Source organism: Dipteris shenzhenensis, chromosome 9, assembly GCF_047967505.1.
Source record: "Dipteris shenzhenensis isolate YYH24624 ecotype China chromosome 9, Dip_SZ_1.0, whole genome shotgun sequence".
NCBI classification, from domain to species: Eukaryota; Viridiplantae; Streptophyta; class Polypodiopsida; order Gleicheniales; family Dipteridaceae; genus Dipteris; species Dipteris shenzhenensis.
Window position 1 is genome coordinate 4028300 of NC_141604.1, and position 17988 is coordinate 4046287.

At 43.4% G+C, this 17988-nt stretch overlaps 1 protein-coding gene across 5 annotated transcripts in view; it reads right to left on the bottom strand.

Moving 5' to 3' along the window:
- LOC147898099 (polyadenylate-binding protein-interacting protein 7-like) overlaps positions 1-15736 on the bottom strand; it is a 32243-nt gene extending 16507 nt beyond the window's left edge. Inside the window, exons 1-8 of one of the 5 annotated variants that reach the window (XM_087378905.1) lie at positions 15662-15736; positions 15177-15230; positions 15016-15084; positions 10693-11610; positions 10461-10614; positions 10151-10294; positions 9820-9890; positions 2099-2131 (exon numbers count right to left, since the gene is read on the bottom strand). In XM_087378905.1, the coding sequence (XP_087235031.1) occupies positions 2099-2131; positions 9820-9890; positions 10151-10294; positions 10461-10614; positions 10693-11475 (1185 nt within the window). In that variant the 5' untranslated portion in view covers positions 11476-11610; positions 15016-15084; positions 15177-15230; positions 15662-15736. Of the gene's footprint in view, positions 1-2098; positions 2132-9819; positions 9891-10150; positions 10370-10460; positions 10615-10692; positions 11611-15015; positions 15085-15176; positions 15231-15381; positions 15567-15661 lie in introns of those variants that run through there. The other 4 variants (XM_087378903.1, XM_087378901.1, XM_087378902.1 and 1 more) reach the window with 4 other exon arrangements.
- Between the last annotated feature and the right edge of the window lie 2252 nt (positions 15737-17988).

The window sequence follows — 17988 nt, forward strand, 5'->3', positions numbered from 1 at the left end:
CAAGAAAGGATCCAGATGAGGACTTCTGCCCATTCAAGCAAGAGGGAGTGTCATGACAAGAGAAATCACTAATCCGTGATTAGTAGGCATTAGAAATTTATTATTACAGATATTATACACCAATGGTGTGACATGTATCTGTATTTATGATGGGCACAAACCGAATTGTTATGGCGGTGGATCATCTAAATAGATAGGGCTAGTCAAGCTGGAGCCACTACTTCAGACGGCATCAAATTTCAACATGTAACACTTATGTGCACACACATGTCTAGGTCCTAGGGGCAATAGGAAGGGAAAGGTGCATTAAGGTGCATTGATTGGTAGATGCATGGGTCAAAGACTGAGGGTAGGTGTAAATGGGAAGATGGAACTTGAGTGATCTCAATAGACATTAATGAAAGGGTATCACCCTTCATTGTGAATCTCATGTAGCATTCTCTATTCACCTTGCATTCTTCTGCTCTCTCTCTCCCACCTTGCATGTAGGTCGAAAAGAGAAACAAATACTCTCACGAGGGCGCTCTTCCCCCATTGGAGGGCCAATTGGCATACATTGCACACATGCATTCTTGAAAAGTCCGGTTCTTCACAACGATAACTATTGCTGCGTAGTTAGCATCTGAGAGAACAAACTTTACTAGACTTGAGCGCCAATCTGGACTATCTGCACCGGACGTGGAGCAGAAGGTCCAAGGATATTAGTTTGCAGAGTTTCATCGCTAGAAGTTTGCTCCCTATTGAGATATAAGCTAGGGATTTTTCGCGAGAGAAGGATGCAAAGGGCATGAAGGGAGATAGTGCATCATAACATTCTAAATCTTTCTCCTTATCAAAAAGAGAGAGAGATGTAGGGTTGAAGATAGAGATGTGATAGCTTCACCAAAGCATAGAGAGCAAACAAGTTGGGCAATAGCCACAAACGAGTAGAGATTAGGCAATGGGCTACTCGCAAGCTCAAAAGGCTAAGAGACAAAGGGGAAACTTGGGCATATGCATAGGTTGTGAGTGGCTGTAGCGCATGCATGCAATCCATGTGAGTTCCTTGCCCTTTGGGGCACTTCACAAGGCTTTCTCTCCACACGAAGTACTTTAAAAAGTGTACCTTTAGGACTGAAGTTGGTTGTTACTTTATAGACTTCATCGACCTTTATAAGACAAAAATGCCACCATATTCATTAAGGCACTTAGGCTAGGCTATCTAAAGTACTCACCTAAATTGGATTCCATATGAGATGCCAAAGCTCCATGTCAATGTCCATAGGTTTGCATGTGGATCAATCATTAGATGCCCACATGCACACCTCCATATGAGGTGAGCCAGGCAAGTCATATGAGGTGAGCCAGGCAAGTCATCACTACAATTAGATCCCAATCCTAGCAGACATGAGCTAGGTACGTGGGGTGAGGGATCATTCTACATTTCATATGTAGCGCACCTTGTCCTTGTAAACCCCACGTTGGGGAGCATTGAGAGCCATCTGCAGGCCCACCTAGGGGATCAATAAAAAGACATCTCCAAACTTGGAGCCCAACAAAAGCACCATGACACAAGCAAAAGTCAAAATCAAGCAATCCAATAGACCTTACCAAACCAACTTCGCCATTCAGCCGTGGAGTGAGCCCGTTGGTGGCTCCTTGGCTGCCTACTTTGGCAACTGATATAAGCTGCCTAGTCCTAGAAATAGGAATTATATCCTTTGTTGCCTTGAATCATTGAATTCTAAGAAAGTGCAATGTGGAAGATCATACACAACAAATGTACCAGCAATCATCATGTATGTACTCATAGCAATCACCAGCTTCCACAATAAACATATGGCTCCAACAAATCTTCTTGATAGATGAGAGTGTCCTTGCATAATATGAGTAAAGGTACACGTGCAAGGGTATCAATATGAATGTGAATGTGACTTTATGTGTGTGCACGTGCCTGCATGCACGTTCGCATGAACATGCAAATGCACACTTGCATCTGTGCCTACATGTGCATGCGTCCGGCTTTATAAGCACAATGAAAAGTCTAGCAAATTTCCTTCGAAAAAAGTCCTAATATGACAAAAGCACCACTAACAACAAAAAATGATTATCATGATACCAGATGGTCGGAACTCGCATCAAGATTTGAAATCTGCATAGCCATTCATATCACACAAAAAAGAGCAAATTATATAAATTTGACGTCATAGATTCATCATACTCAACCAAACAAACATGCAATTTGAAAACTCAAGCAATCATGTACATGCTCAGAAATCAAAGTCTATCATCAATAGCAGGAAAATTGCTAAGATCCCCAATGACTTCATCGGTGCACAGCATCAACAGCCCTGTTTGTAATATGTGCAACCAAAATTGTACTATTAATAATGGTTGTCGGTTCAGAACTTGATATATATAGGACCCTTAAACTTTATAGGGTCATAGAATTCATTTAGTTACTTCTCTTTGATCACATATTCTCCAAAAGATGGCAGATCCTTTCTAAAAACGTTACCCCCTTGAATGGACAAGGACAAGGCCCCTCACGGTAGGTTTTCCAATCATGTGTGCCGCTTATTCAAGGAGTCTTGATAAAGATGTAGTCCTCACACTTCTTAGCGATTCTGAATTGCTTTTTATGTTATGTTTAGTATTGTTCTCTTGAGATCAGGTAATATGTTTTAACGCAATTTCCATTGAACAGTAGGTAGACCAGAGAGGTGGAGAGGCTGAGTAGGGTCTGTAGCTGAGGGGAATTATGCCCAATTTGGTATGAGAGGCTGGTGCATGTATGAAAGGTAGGCTGAATGGGGGACTTGAGTTCCTGTAGTGACAAGTGGTGCGATGGTTCATGCATAGGCCCTCCACATGTCCCCATAGGCTAGATGTGTCCTGTATCGACTCATGGGCTGCCATGTGTCCCATGCCACATCATGGCCGCCACATCACCATGCCACCATGAACAGTAGGTAGACCAGAGAGGTGGAGAGGCTGAGTAGGGTCTGTAGCTGCCCAATTTGGTATGAGGGGCTGGCGCGTGTATGAAAGGTAGGCTGAATGGGGGACTTGAGTTCCTGTAGTGACAAGTGGTGCAATGGTTCATGCATAGGCCCTCCACATGTCCCCATAGGCTAGATGTGTACTGTATCAACTCATGGGCTGCCATGTGTCCCATGCCACATTATGGCTGCCACATCACCATGCCACCTCTCAACATGCCATATCTATCACATCAGCATGCCACATGTAGAACAAGGTTATTTTAACAACTCTTTATTTGCCTGACTAAAAATTTCAATTTAGGAGCTCAATACTAGTCCGATTTTACTTAAGTTTTCACCCTTAGATTTCTGACAGTTATCTCTAAGGGGCTAGTCTAGGGTCATTTTAAGTTATGTTGACCTTCTCACATAACCTAGTAGGCCTATTTGTTTGTCATCTTGTCTTGTATCTCTTTCAATATTTCATGTTCACAGGGCCACACCCAAGGTTTATAGAGATATGTCTCAACTTGTGGGACACTAATGCATGTAACCCATTCAATGGGGGTCACCCTCAAATGCTAGACCCTAGTCAACTAGTGCCTAATTGAACAATAGGAAAACATATGCATTCTTTTGGCAAACATCCTAATTTAAGGAACTTGAAATGTCAAAAAATAAAGTACCACTCGGGTGGGGTGTGGTATTTATGTTTCTCATATAGAGATATGTCTCAACTTGTGGGACACTAATGCCCGTAACCCATTCAATGGGGGTCTACACTCAAATGCTAGACCGTAGCCAACGAGTACTTAACCGAACAGAAGGAAAACATAAGACCTTAAGGTGTAATAAATGAATTATCAAGCAAGTGGATATGTGTTTTGTGAAGAGAAGTGATAGCCCTCAACAATAATCCGTGTTCTCCTGAACATATTTGACCAACACTTGGTTGATAGAGTACCTACTACCATGAAGGTCTCAAGGGACTTTTAGGTCAAAGCTTACATGTTAGAGTTGTCCCAATCTACCAATCAAAACATATCTGTCCATGTAATAGAACATACCTGTTGCAAAACCCGATCCTGTCATGACAACAGCCCTTACTACCCTCACGCCTGTCAGCTCAGCCTCTCTATCTCTGCTGAGTCTCCTCATTACGCTGCGAGCTTAAGCCTCAACCTGTCTAAACCTGTAAAAGAAACACTCCCCCCCCCACACACCCCACCAAAAAAAATTGGCACTCTCCCCTCTTGCTGGTGCATGTTCTCCAGCCTCCTGCCTCTGCAGCTTCTCTCCCACGCAGTCTTTCTTCCTACAGCAGTCCATCCCCTTGCAGAAACTGCTCCTGCAGCAGCTCCTCTTGTAGTAACTCCTTCACGCAATCCTTCTAGTACAGCTTCTCCTACTGCTCCTTCACCACGAAGCCCTGCTGAGGCAGCTCCTCCTGCAGTTACCCTTCCACACAGACCTGTGGCAGCCGTTTTCTCATGCAGTCCTGCTCCCACTATTGATGCAACTCTGACCCTATGCAATGCTACTCCCTATCAACAACCGTACTCAAACTTCGAGGCAAATCTGTAGCAGATTTACATTGTTTTCTGGAATTGAAGTTCCATCAGTGAGCTAGAAGTACACAGTTATGCTAAATCAGAGTCTCTTAATCAAAGCATTGGCTAAATATTACTGATGTGTGGAACGAGTGGTAAATGTGGAAGCATCTTCCCTCAGGATTGAAGAGCCCTTGGAGCCTTGAACACCCTAGCTAGGCTATCTCTTGAGATACTCTTTTGTATATAAACTTACTGCTTAGCCTTGAGCTTCATTTTCATGACTTGTACACCTTTCAGTTGGTTTCAAATTTGGAAGGTTTCGATTAGATTTGCTTCAACACCTTGGTTTTGTATCTCATTGTAACAAAGAGCCCCGATAAAGGAGGAGAGGGAGCAGCCCCCCGGGGGGAGGGAGGGCACAGTGTTCCCTGGCATATAGGTATGCCCAGAAAAGAACAAACCATAAGCAATAAGGCATTCACCCTACCATTATTAATGGAGGCAGTAGTCACGCAGGCAAAAGTTTATTGCTGCTATCCTGTTGACATGCCACAATACTTCAAGGTTTCATATCTATCTCAAGTACAAGCAGTGACAGAACTAAGAAGGGTCATTTCAGTGTTCTCTTGGCTCTCCAGATGTAGCACAGAAGAGCCTGCCAAACTGTCAGAAATCGACCAACAGAGGGTACGCACAGTGGAAGACTAATAGAATAGCCCAAGAGCTCACACAGTGTGTGTGGGGAGTGGAATCACAAACTTGTTTACTTAATGTGCATCAAATAGATGTGCAGACTCATCAATAGACAATGAATCAGCCAGATATAGAAACCCACCAAAACAATATATTTCCGTCCAAAGCTATGGACACAATACAAAAGAGATAGATCCAAAGTCCCACTAGAGTGTGGTCCTTTGATCTTACCACAAGGCACTTCTACTATCTTCCGGATATCTCTAGACTTGAGCCCGCATGCTCCACCTCGAGCGTATGTAGACTCTCCGTCCAGATCACAACTACCCTAGAAGACAGCCAAGGTCCAGCCCTTGATGAACTCAGTCTGCAGCAACTCCTAGTCTCCTCTGCCTCTTAGATGTAGGCCTGAGGGTGTACTCCTGCTACTCCATCAGCTCCTACTACTCCTCTGATGGCTGACCTGTTGGATACAAAATGAGGCCCAGGTGATGGGATATCTCAAGGTGTATGCCCCAGGCACACCTTGGTTTCTATGTGTGTGTGTGCTAGAGGCATAGTTAGGTGCCCGTAAGCACTGTTAGGTGGTGGTAGATGCCACATAGGATGATTGAGAGAATCTAGGAGCAGATTGAGGAGATGATTGTGGAGCTCAGAGGTCATCAACGATGTCAGTGATCATGTAAGAGGTGCCTACATAAGGACCTCACCTTTCTTCATTCTATAAGCAAGCATTCTCATTTTGTGTTCACTTCATGCTTTCCCTTCAATTCCCCAACATGGTATCAGAGCCCTTTCATCCTCCTTGAGCCCATTTGTGCCACATCATCTTCTTCTTCTCCATCTTCTTCTTCTTCATCTTCACCATTTCTTCCCTTTCTTCCCAAATCTTGCTAGAGCTTGTTCTCCCTCGTTTCTCCGCCATTCTCCAAGCCCTTCTAGCTGGAGATACCCCTCGAATGGGCGAACTCTCACCTGCAAGGAATTGAAGAAAGGACGTCGCTGCTGGTCGCCATTCCCCAAATAGCGCATTTTTTTGCCATCTTTTTGTTGCAGAATACTCCCTGCCTGCTGCACCATTGCTCGAGCCCTCTTAGAAGTAGATGGGCGACCTCAAGACGAACATTTTGAGTCACTTTGCAGCCCATTTGGTTCAGTAACAAAGGAGAAAACGTCAAAACACAGACTCAGCCTGCAGCAACTCCCCCGGGCAAAACAGCGCACCATTTCGCCCAACCTCTATGCTGGATCTTCTCTGGTATATGAGCTTTCTTTTGCTTCAGAAAGCCCTGTTTTCTTTGCTTTGAAGAGTGAGATACAAGCCCTCCAAGTTCAGGCCTCTGTTTTGGAAAGTTTTGACAAGGTTTTGTGTTTGATGCTACATTAGATGCTACTTTAGCATTTCTAATGTTTTAAAGTATTGAATAGCATCAGTACAACTGTGGCTACAGCTTTGCTTTAAGTTGCTACACCTGAATTTGCTTGGAATAATTTCATTTAGCCACCTCTATGAAGCATGCAAATGAAAACATCATTTCCATTATGTTTTGTAGCATGGAATTTGGTTGCACGCCTTTGCTACTCTAAATGCTTGTATTTTGAAGCTCTTCAACTCTTTCTAGCCTTGTAAGAGAGTAGACACTGCCCATTCTGGGTTAGCCTCTCTCATGGCTACCATCTTGAATATGGATAAGTTCAATGGTAAAGGCTTTAACACATGGCAGATGAAGGTTAAGTTTGCATTGATGAGGGAAAACCTCTGGGGGCTTGTCAAACCGGCTTCAACTTCTTCTTCAAAAGCCTCTAATGCTGGAGAATCCTTAGCTCCAACACACCCGGCAAAAGATCCTGCTAGAGAGGAGAAAGCCTATGGCATCATTGCTCTTGCCTTAGGAGATGACTATATTCATCACATTTCTGATTTAGAGTCTCCTTCTGAAGCTTGGCAGAAGCTTGATATTATTTTTGGTGCTAGCTCTCACATCTCAAAATTGTCACTTAAGATTGCTTTCTTTGAATTGAAGATGGCTAGTGGCACTCCTTTGCCTGCCCATGTCAATCATATGCGGAGTCTCATGACTCAACTTGCTTCTATCAACTCTCCAATCACTACAGATGATGCAATGGCAGTGTTGCTCAAGAGTATGCCTGCAGATTATGATCATGTTGTTACCACTTTAAAAAATCTTCCTAATCCTAATCTTGAAGGTCTTATTTTTGCTCTTCAAGAAGAAGAAAGGCACATGGAACTCCGGAGAGGCAATGACACAGCCTATGCCATAAAAATCTAGAAGGACAAGTTTTCACCTTGCAAACATTGTGGGAAGACTAATCACCTCTCAAAAGACTGCTTCAAGATCAATCCATGCAAACACTGTGGCAAAAACAATCACCGTGAAAAGTTTTGTAGAGCCAAAAAGGAAGCAACTACAAAGTCAGAAACTGCCAATCTACTTTCAGTTGTGCCTCCACAAGATGAGGCATCCTTGAAGATTATGCTTTTTGAATCATCTCCATATATGCTCCAGATCTCCCTTTTTCATGTTGAGTCAAGGTACTCAGCCTGGATAGTCCTCCAAAATGAATGAAATAAACTATTGTGTTTTGTAAATACCTCTGGTCACCGTATGATGTAGGCCATGTGTATGTGTTTTGCTCCATGGTACCTCATGCAGACATTGTGTGCATGTACATGCAAGGGAGATAACCATTGGAAGGTCTTTTGTATCCCTTTTGTTTCCTTCACACCCTTGGGAACCCCTTGCTAGCATGAGAACCTAGCCATAGATTTATCCTTGACCACCATGAGATGGCATGAGAAACTAAGAGACTAGATGTATCCTTGACATAGCCTGAGGCATTCCCTTGAGGGGGGGTATGATGGGATATCTCAAGGTGTATGCCCTAGACACACCTTGGTTTCTATGTGTGTGTGTGCTAGAGGCACAGTTAGGTGCCCATAAGCACTGTTAGGTGGTGGTAGATGCCACATAGGATGATTGAGAGAATCTAGGAGCAGATTGAGAAGATGATTGTGGAGCTCAGAGGTGATCAGTGATGTCAGTGATCATGTAAGAGGTGCCTACATAAGGACCTCACCTTTCTTCATTCTATAAGCAAGCATTCTCATTTTGTGTTCACTTCATGCTTTCCCTTCAGTTCCCCAACACTAGGGCCTCTCCTTTTATAGGCCCCAAGGGCCCTCTGAAATACCGACTGCTTAGCTCCTTATGCTGACCGACTCAGTCCGTAAATGGCTGACTGGAACAGCCTCCGAAACCGCCCTGGTTGGCTGCCCCTACCAGCCCAACCAGGGCCTTATATAAGGGTCTTTACTTGCCCTTTCCATTGCCTTTGTTCCAGGGCATAAAGCCTCCATTTTACTGCAAGGTCCAGCCCCTCCTGTCCTGCCTTGGTTCAGTCCTGGTAGGCTGGCTCTGACCCCTCTTGCAAGGCTCCTTCCAGCCCCGTACAGCCACATGGCATCCCCTGTACTGTTGCTGACATCATCACCACATCAGTAGCTCCTTTCTCTCTCTGATCTCCGCCCCCATGGCAGCCATAGTGCTGCCCATGTGGCCTTCCATCAGTTCCCAGGTCCCCCCCCCCATGCTCTCCTCATACGGGGGCTTTAGCATTTACAGATGGGGAGGTGAACTTTCCAACACAAACTCCTTCAAACTATGTAGTGATCATAACAACTTGCTCATATGGGTGACCCTCACAAAATAATATGCACGTGTGTTCATGCTGCCAGCTTTTCTTGGAAACTTCTCCGGCAATTCTGTGATGACCTGGTCAAGATATCAAGATCTTGGAACTAAGGCATCGTTTTCCTAGCTTACACCAGAGAATCCATTCATGTTTTACGGTTGATTTTTTCTGATGTGACATTAGCAGCTCCCAAATTCAAATGCTTCATTCAAGCACAGCTCAAACTGGCTTGCAGCTTCAAGTTTTTCAACAATTACTTTTAACTCAGTAGCCTTCACAGTGCTTCCTTTGCTCACAACAACAAAAAGCTGAGTTGCTATATTGTGCCACTTGGACTTTTTCCAATACGATCTCCATAAAGACCTGAATTTCCAACATAGTGGAGAGCCCAGCTTATTCCACAAAACAACATCATACTACTTGCCATTTTCCTTCTTCCTCAAGCACGGTAATATAAGCTCAGGATTATTCCACAGAACAGCACAATAGTGCTCCCTCAAGCACAGTCGATATATGCTCAGGCTTATTCCACCGCACACCATAATAGTGCTCGCCACTTCCCTTCAAGAAGTCAGCATATGCATGATGTGCCTAAATTTCTAGGTGCATCAATCTGAGCAGGTGGGCAGATGCATGATTGCAACAATTATTGATACTGAGGTATTTCACCACCATGATATCATCATGATGTAAAGGAGTTATTTACAAGCTTCAACAATGCCGAAACAATTCTCCCAACTGGAAAGCTAAACATATATATGGTCATAAGGTGCCAATTTTGCAAAATCCATCACTCACCCAAGCTTCGAAACATATGGAAAATCCTACTAACTGTTTAAATGTTCAAGGTAGCTTGCTTGCATCAAAGGTTGAATTCATCAAATCACAACTACCACCTGTTCAAAGTAAGCATTTCGTACACGAGCATGATCTCGTGCTTCCTCCCGCAATTCTGAATAAATACTCCCTGCAGGTATATATAAGTTTGGTGAGTTATGTAGAGTGGGAAACTGGCATACATCTTTAGCTTTAGAGCTTCAATTGCATAGAAAGGTCAAGCTTCATGGTGAAAAAAAATCAAGAGTTGAACTTGCAAAAGAACAAGCTTCATCACATTACATGACAAGCATCCTAGCGACCCGTAATGATGTTGAAAATAATGATGGAATGAACTAACACAATGGTAAACCCTACAGAAATACAAAGGAGGGATTAAAACTAGCTTACCAACTGCCTCCCCAGTTTCCAGCCAATTCTGTGATGGGAGTCGATGACTGCGACGTGTGTGATGAAAATTTTCAAACCTCTCATCATGGGAGACTCCAGAGTCTCCATTGGAGTTGTTGAAGCCCAATGGAAACCTGGAAGATCCTAGGGGAAACTCGGCACCTCCATTTCTATCATATTGCCATGGAGCAACATTTTTCCTTGCAGCTAAAGCAACGTCTGTGACATATACAGCAGACAAAATCACCTTAAAATCCATGGTCTATGGAAACAGTAAGTAAAGATGGATAACCAGCTACATATACTCTACCTGCAGGTCGTTGAGCATCAGCATCCTCCAGAAACTGTGACAATCTATTGACAAGGTCTGGCGTTGAGAGACCTGGGAAATCAAGAGACTTCACATTCGGAGTGGAAGACAGTTGGGGTGATACATGTCGCCGAGAACCCCCATCCTCTTGCAGCTGAAGAAAATTAATCAGTAAAGAGAATAATCTTTAAACCATTATTTAACTCCTCTTCATAAGATAAACTAAACAAACCTTTAGCTGGGTGAGCATCTCAACCGTTGAACGTAAATCCCCACCATTAGCCTGATATACCTCAGCCAGACTTTGAGTAGCAAATCCGGGAAATTGACTGGCAAGTAGGCTAACAGGATCAATGCTACCATGTTCCTCTAGAGTCAGCCGTTTCTCAACAAGATCAGTCAAATAGTTCAGGCCATTTCCACTGCTCAAAATCTGCCCATTGAAAATACCAGATGATGGTATCCGACCCGAAGGCAACATATGCTGATTCTCCCACACTTGCCTCACAGGTCCTGCTCTTACAGAAGCTTCAGGGATATAGTCACTATCAGACAAACTGTAAGCTGAGGCTTGAGATACAATTGGTTCATGCCTTAAAATGGATCGTGTTCCTTTGTACGGGGCATCTCTCGTGAGTGAATCATTTGCATTTGTAGGATCGCTCGATGTAGTAAAACAGTCGTAGCCAGAAGCACTTGTCATAGATGGTGAGGACTCCAACTTTTCCTCCATAGATTGGCCTAGAAAATCAAAATCCGGAGTTAAAATGTCATCTGGGAGCTGAGCATGCCAATATCGCCGACACTCTTCATCAGAGGCACATGAATTAGATGAGTCAGTTCTGTCCAAGGAAGCTTTGCCAGACTTAGGGGTCGCCAATAACTTAGTCTCTTCTGCAGCAGCATCTGTCGTAAATGAACTACTCGATCTCAATGAAGTTGGAACAAACTCTTTAGCATTTGGATTAAGAACAGTCCTTCCCAAAGCAGTCAGAGTCTGGGTATTTGAGTTCATCTCTTGTTCGACACGTAGCAACAAATATCTGGACAAAATGTACTGGGTTCACCCTTGGTGCAAAAACTAATTTAAATTCCTTGAAGTGCTACTCAATATTCAGTCAAGATCTTCACTCACAAAGCGTTGCTGTTCCTGCGAAATGAAGAAATAGTCGAATTTAGATCGGCTGAGTAAACTCAAAAGTCTAAAAGAAAAGCATTATGATATAGTAAAGCCCATGGTTTGAATAGTGTGCTATTTTTCCCTGCACAAAAACCATTTCACAGGGTGGCATGTCTCATGCAAGCTGAGGCAGAAATCACAATATGCATGTGTAGCATCTATAATCAAATAACAACCAAGCCAGAGGAAGATACATGAAATGATGAAAAGTTTCTAGAGAAAAAATATTTTTGCACAATATAATCAAGATGGTAAGTTAAAACGCGCCCAAAAATTCATCAAAACCCACTCCTGTGAAGGGGACAATCGTTAACATGGGCCCATCTATACTAGAAGACAACAAAAGGTAAGAAAACAGTTTTGAGAAGATCCATAGCTGTAGTTCGTCTTTGCCCAATAAGACAAGAAGAGACACGAGCAAACGATTCAATCTGAGGGAGAATGAGAGTCACCTTCAACATTACTCAAGAGGACATCCTAGCTGAGTTTCACAAATTTTCAGCGAGATAGACACAAGCAATAGATGTATGACAAGTTGCAGGCTGAGGGACTGGAAAAGCTATTGCAGTTTTTACAAAGGATGATGGAGAAGAGCCGATCGTGGACTAAGGCATGGAAGAGAGACTACTGGCTGCAATCTTGAACTATGGAACAAGAACAATCGTGCTCTAGGCTGAAATTCGATGCCAAAAAGCATAGATTTGAAGTGAACCTGCTTTTTCTGGAAGCCACACCCGGAACAGCAATTTTTGTCCTTTTCGTGTGAGCCATGCTTTCTCCAATAAAGCAAATCCTTGCTTTAAATTGCTTTTTGTGCAAACAACTCCCTGAAGAGACTCTTTGCTTCTCGTGCAAAATAGGCACCCCCTAGAATGCAATTACTCACTCGTCATGAAAGCAACATCCAAAAAAGACGCATCAGGCTCACCTCCCTAGAGTACACTGAGTCACCCCAGAGCTGAAAGTTTACAGTTTACCCTTCCTGGCTAGAACATCCAACAGGAATCCATGGCATCCCTCACACCATAACACACCTAGAGGGCGTCATTCTGAACTCAAGCTGTACAGGCTACCATTGAGGAGTCCAATCACCACATTGATCAATAGCAAATAATGAGGATCGAATGGCTTTCAGCCCCTTTATTGTGACCTTTAGAAACTTCTCCAAACTTCCCCTTGGATGTCAGTTAACTGGTTTTCAGCCTCAAGGGTTACCCACCTTGACAATACAGATTATGCCTAGGTGAATAGGTCACCCAGGTGGGTACAAGCTAGCTAGGAGATTAGAATCTCTATTTGCTGGCAGGGAATACACTCCTTAACAAAATTCAATACAAGCTTTTCCGCCATAGATTTTGTTGAGCCCCATATGTCCTGCCATAGGGGGGAGAGAGAGAGAGAGAGAGAGAGAGAGAGAGAGAGAGAGAGAGAGAGCTCCAACTTAGGCTTAAAGGGGTGATCTCAAAGTAGCAAAGGTTGCTTATCATTTAGTCCAAGATGGTAGAACAATGGGGCCCTGGTCTTCAATCGTGCTAGACCTGGGCATAAATGCACCCATGCTTATGAGATTAATCTACTCAAGAACCGATAAGAATACAACTAGCCACATGGCAATCAAAGCAAAGCCCTGACTAAAAAGCACCCTAAAAGTGTAGCTCTAAGCTCAGAATAGCACATGTGAGCAATTTAGGGCTATCTACTAACCAAGCTCTCGCTAGACATGCTACTAGGAGTAACTAACACTACACATTAACCTATTACCTGATTAGCCATTGTTTTAAACTTAAGCTGTTTTGTACTGTACTGGTCCAATACTAGATTTGCTCCTTGTGAGGCCAAATCAGTCACAACCGTCGCATAGTTAAGGAGCCACCAAGCACATGTAAAGTATCATACTCATCTCCAATCGCTCATTATCAATTGTTGCGCCTTTCTACCCAACTTCAATCGTTTGTAAGTTGTATCTATATGGTATTTTCCTTCTATCAAATTTTAAGACAGCTTTCTGATTAATGTATCTGGGCATGCCCCCTCTCTTCCATAGAAGTTTTATAATGTGAGCTGACAATAGGCTGCTTGCTACATGTATCAGGCAGGTCTCCCCACAGTTACCATGACACATATTACAGTAGCCTGGCCAATGGATCAGCAACACACCCACACTCTTCTCATCCTATGAGATACAACCTCCCCTTGGTAAGGCTAGAGCTTAATTAGCATATTGTATGCGGCCTGGAAATAAAGGCTGCTCACCTGAAAGATTGTGCCAAGATAAACTGCAATCTCCCCCCCATCATACTGAGGAAAAACTAAATGAAGAAAAGTCATATCATGACATGACAATGTTGCAAGAAACTCTCAACATAAAAACAAAGAACGCCCCCTCAAAACATGCCTACATAAAAACTATACTTCCCAACTCGTTGTGGCTAAGCTAGGAGGAAAGGAAGTGGCTGCTGCTTTCACTCCCCTTGATGCCACGCAGATAAATCAGAGTACCTCCCAGTCATGAGCATCCTCTCCTGTTCCACTTATTGGATTTTGAGACATGATAAAGTCTTTTCTAAAACCAAGGATTATTCAGGACTAACTCTCTAATCACGATCACAAATGAGTACCAGAGTCATCAATCAACAGCATCCACAGAGAATTGTTACATAAAAGTACATATATCTATATGAATCCAGGAACATGACCAAACTCATCCTCTAAAAAGTGCAGTTTCAATCTCATAACAGTCACTCGTAAGGTTGAAAACCATAAACTCCATCATGCATAGTAGGGACTAGCTACTATGGCATCCCATTGATGTAATCAGCGCCCAACAGTGGGTGAAGACCATAGTATAAACATATGCTCTCACAAACACAAATCCACACACCCACACATACAAGTACATCCTCTTTTTAAAATGAAGCATGCAGCAGCCCAATCAAAATGCAATTCTCCCCAGTTCTTCCGCAGACTACCAAGCTCAGATGGGATTCTTGTGAGAGAAACAGCGTAGATAACCAACTTCCCCTTTGAGTAGTTCTATTTCCCGCTGCGCATACTAGTGTCCTATGAAGTGGATACCATCCTGACTGATTGCATATACCTCATGAATGGCAATCTCAGATTCTAGTAGCCTAGTCACAGTTAGTTTGGCACATGATCGTGCACCTAACTTCAACCCAATACATTCACCTCTGCATTTGGCAATAAAGCAGCACACTGCTATTTACCCTGTTTATGATAACATGCTGCAGCACACACATGGAGAGTCTTGGAGTTCAAGATACGGAAGAGTTAACTGCAAATTATCCGCCACAGGCAAACCCAAAACACAAATCAGCCTGTTAGCCTGGATCGCAGCATCTTAAAGTCTAGGCTTACCTGGTGCAGGACACTTGACCTGCACCACGAGAGAGTCACTCCGCCCCCTCACGGACTCCCTCTTTTCGCCTGCAGGCAAGATAAGAACCACAATTAAACTTTCGCAAATATAAGGTTTGCACTGCATAATCACTTGGAAGAAATCCCTTGAGACCTCTCACCTCATTTTTGGTGCTAGGCTTCGATAAGCCGCTTGCTGCTAGAAGGCCTCACATCTGCCAATATTGAAGAACAGAAGACAACGATCAATCCCAGCGTCCAGCGCAAAACACATTTGGCCAGCAGAATCGGCCATAGAAACGGGGCGAGAAGAATAGGGGATCAAGGCCAAAAAGCGAAACAAGAAGTGCGCAAAACTCGACATACTCTCCCAACTAACGCAAACTACGAACGCGATGGGCCCAATTCTTCCGGGAAAGGGACGCGCAAAGCAATCCTGGACGCGCGATTCCGAGAGAAGCGCGGACAAAACGGATTGAACTCAAGGGATGAGTCCCTGGTTCTTTCGCGGAGGTTCCATGAGCAAATCTAACGATGGGGGGCTAGGAGCAAAAGGAAAGTGCGATGGAAATTTCGGAGGAAGAGGAGGAGGTGAAAGAGGGAGAAGGAGAGGCCATGAAATGGAAGGCGAAGGCAGAAGGTATACCTGGAGAGAGGCCATGGCGGAGCAGAGCAGAGCAGGGCAGAGCAGCAAAATGGAGAAAACACACACACACACACAAAAATTGCAGCCAAACAAAAGGGGAAGATGGACAAACAGACCACCAACGAAAGAGTTCGAACCACTTCCCCAACCCTGGTTCCCCTACCCCCTCCTTCTATCTTGCATAGGCTCTCCATACCTCTGAGTTTGTCTAACACCCCGGCTATTCGCAGTAGCACCAACTTCCACTCTTAGATCTAATTCAGATCTTATGGCCATCAAACATTACGATCCGTTCATCATTAGATCAATATTAAGATTGTCTGGTGAGAAAAAGTTGTGCCTTGTGAACTGTTAGGTTGACTATTTGAGCTTGTGACTATAAAACGGAGATTCTCACATACCTTCATGTGCGCATTTCATCTTGCGGCTATAAAATGTCACGAAATGGACGTCCCATGAATGACTTGGAGGTCGCATGCACCGTCTAATGTTTGCCATGTAATCGCTACCTCTCCTCGTCATTAATGACCAAGAATCGAGGTTGACTCGCATAACCGGTTAAGAACCAGCTCAACCAACTTCCAGCCTAATGGTTGATTGTTGGTTGAGCCAATTTCCTCCCTATAATGGAAGGCCAGCGTTGATTCCCTATTCCATGCATTCCTTCCCTTCTCCTCGATTGCATTTTCTTTGTACCTTGACATTTTAAAAAATCTATTTGTTTGTCTATCTTTTATGCGCATTCCTTCACCGTGTCCGCATTGAAGTTTTACGTTTGTAGACAAAGAAACCTTCAACTTTCCAGCTCACTCATTTTACCTGTAGCTTTTTAGGTTTTAAGACCAAAATATAACTCAAATTTATGGATTTCTAAAATTGCAAAAATAAATCTCTAGTGTTGAATTGTACATAGTTTGCCACTTTTTGGTGAAACATTGTTCCTCCCCAATGGAACTAATATTGACTTAAACTCACAAACAATATAATCTCCATCATACTATGGATCGAGAGGCACACACCGACGACACATTTACGAGGTTACAATCCAACTCTAGGATATGGTAGTCATGGAGGTTTCAATGCCACAATTATCACACCCAAGGGAAATAGGAATCACACACTTTTCTTTGCTTTTGTCACCCCCCTATAGGACATGAACATGACAATCGTAGTAGACACGATGGGGTCACACTCCCACAATCCCATTAGTCTCCGAGGATAAATTCATTACCATTGTTGCAAAAGATGGATGGTTAAACCCTCACGTCTAGCTTGCCTAGCGTGCAATATGCATGTACTAACATAGGTGTGTTAACATAGCCTTACCATTTATGTTGACACTTCATTGCCTCATGTCATGGTCCTTAGCCAATAAGATGCATGTTCTTGTATTGTGGAAGGCATGTGTGTTGCAACGTCAAAGATGCAATGGATAACAATGACAAGGTTGGCTTTAGGCAACAACATCGTCATCATTTTTCAATCCATCTTGTTTAACATGTTACCAAATCAAGAACATCCGCTATAACCTATTGTCTTTCCATCATCGCTAAGCCACATGGAAGGGGGTCCTTTATGGGTTGTTGAAGGTTTGTGCACTTGGTAGCAAGCCCAAGTTTCAGGACACCTTCCATAACCTACAATTTTTCAATAGCTAAACCACGTGTTCAACCATTATTTCCTATTCTTTTTTAATCACTTTAATTATTTCCAAATTTATCAAGCTCCAACATGCATTTTATGAAGCTTCACTCTCTCTCTCTCTCTCTCACTCTCTCTCTCTCTCTCTCTCTCTCTCTCTCTCTCTCTCTCTCTCTCTCTCTCTCTCTCTCTCATGCATGCAGTATTTTTTGTGAAACTCTCTCTCTCTCTCTCTCTCTCTCTCTCATGCATGCAGTATTTTTTGTGAAACTCTCTCTCTCTCTCTCTCTCTCTCTCTCTCTCTCTCCCCCCCTCCCTCCCTCCCTCCCTCCCTCCCTCCCTCCCTCCCTCTCTCTCTCTCTCTCTCTCTCTCTCTCTCTCTCTCTCTCTCTCACACACACACACGCACTCACGCACGCACGCAGTATTTTTTTAGTGAAACTTTCTCTCTTTCTCTCTCTCTCTCTCTCTCTCTCTCTCTCTCTCTCTCTCACACACACACACACACACGCGCACACACACACAAAACACTATGAGATATTACCTTTCACATGTGAATGAATTCATGTAGACACATACAATCAACCTTTAAAATTGTCATGTATTTAAGTCCCCAACATGTCCATATACAAGGGTCAACCTCCTTAAGAAGAAGTTGTGAATTTCAACACCACCACTTAATAATG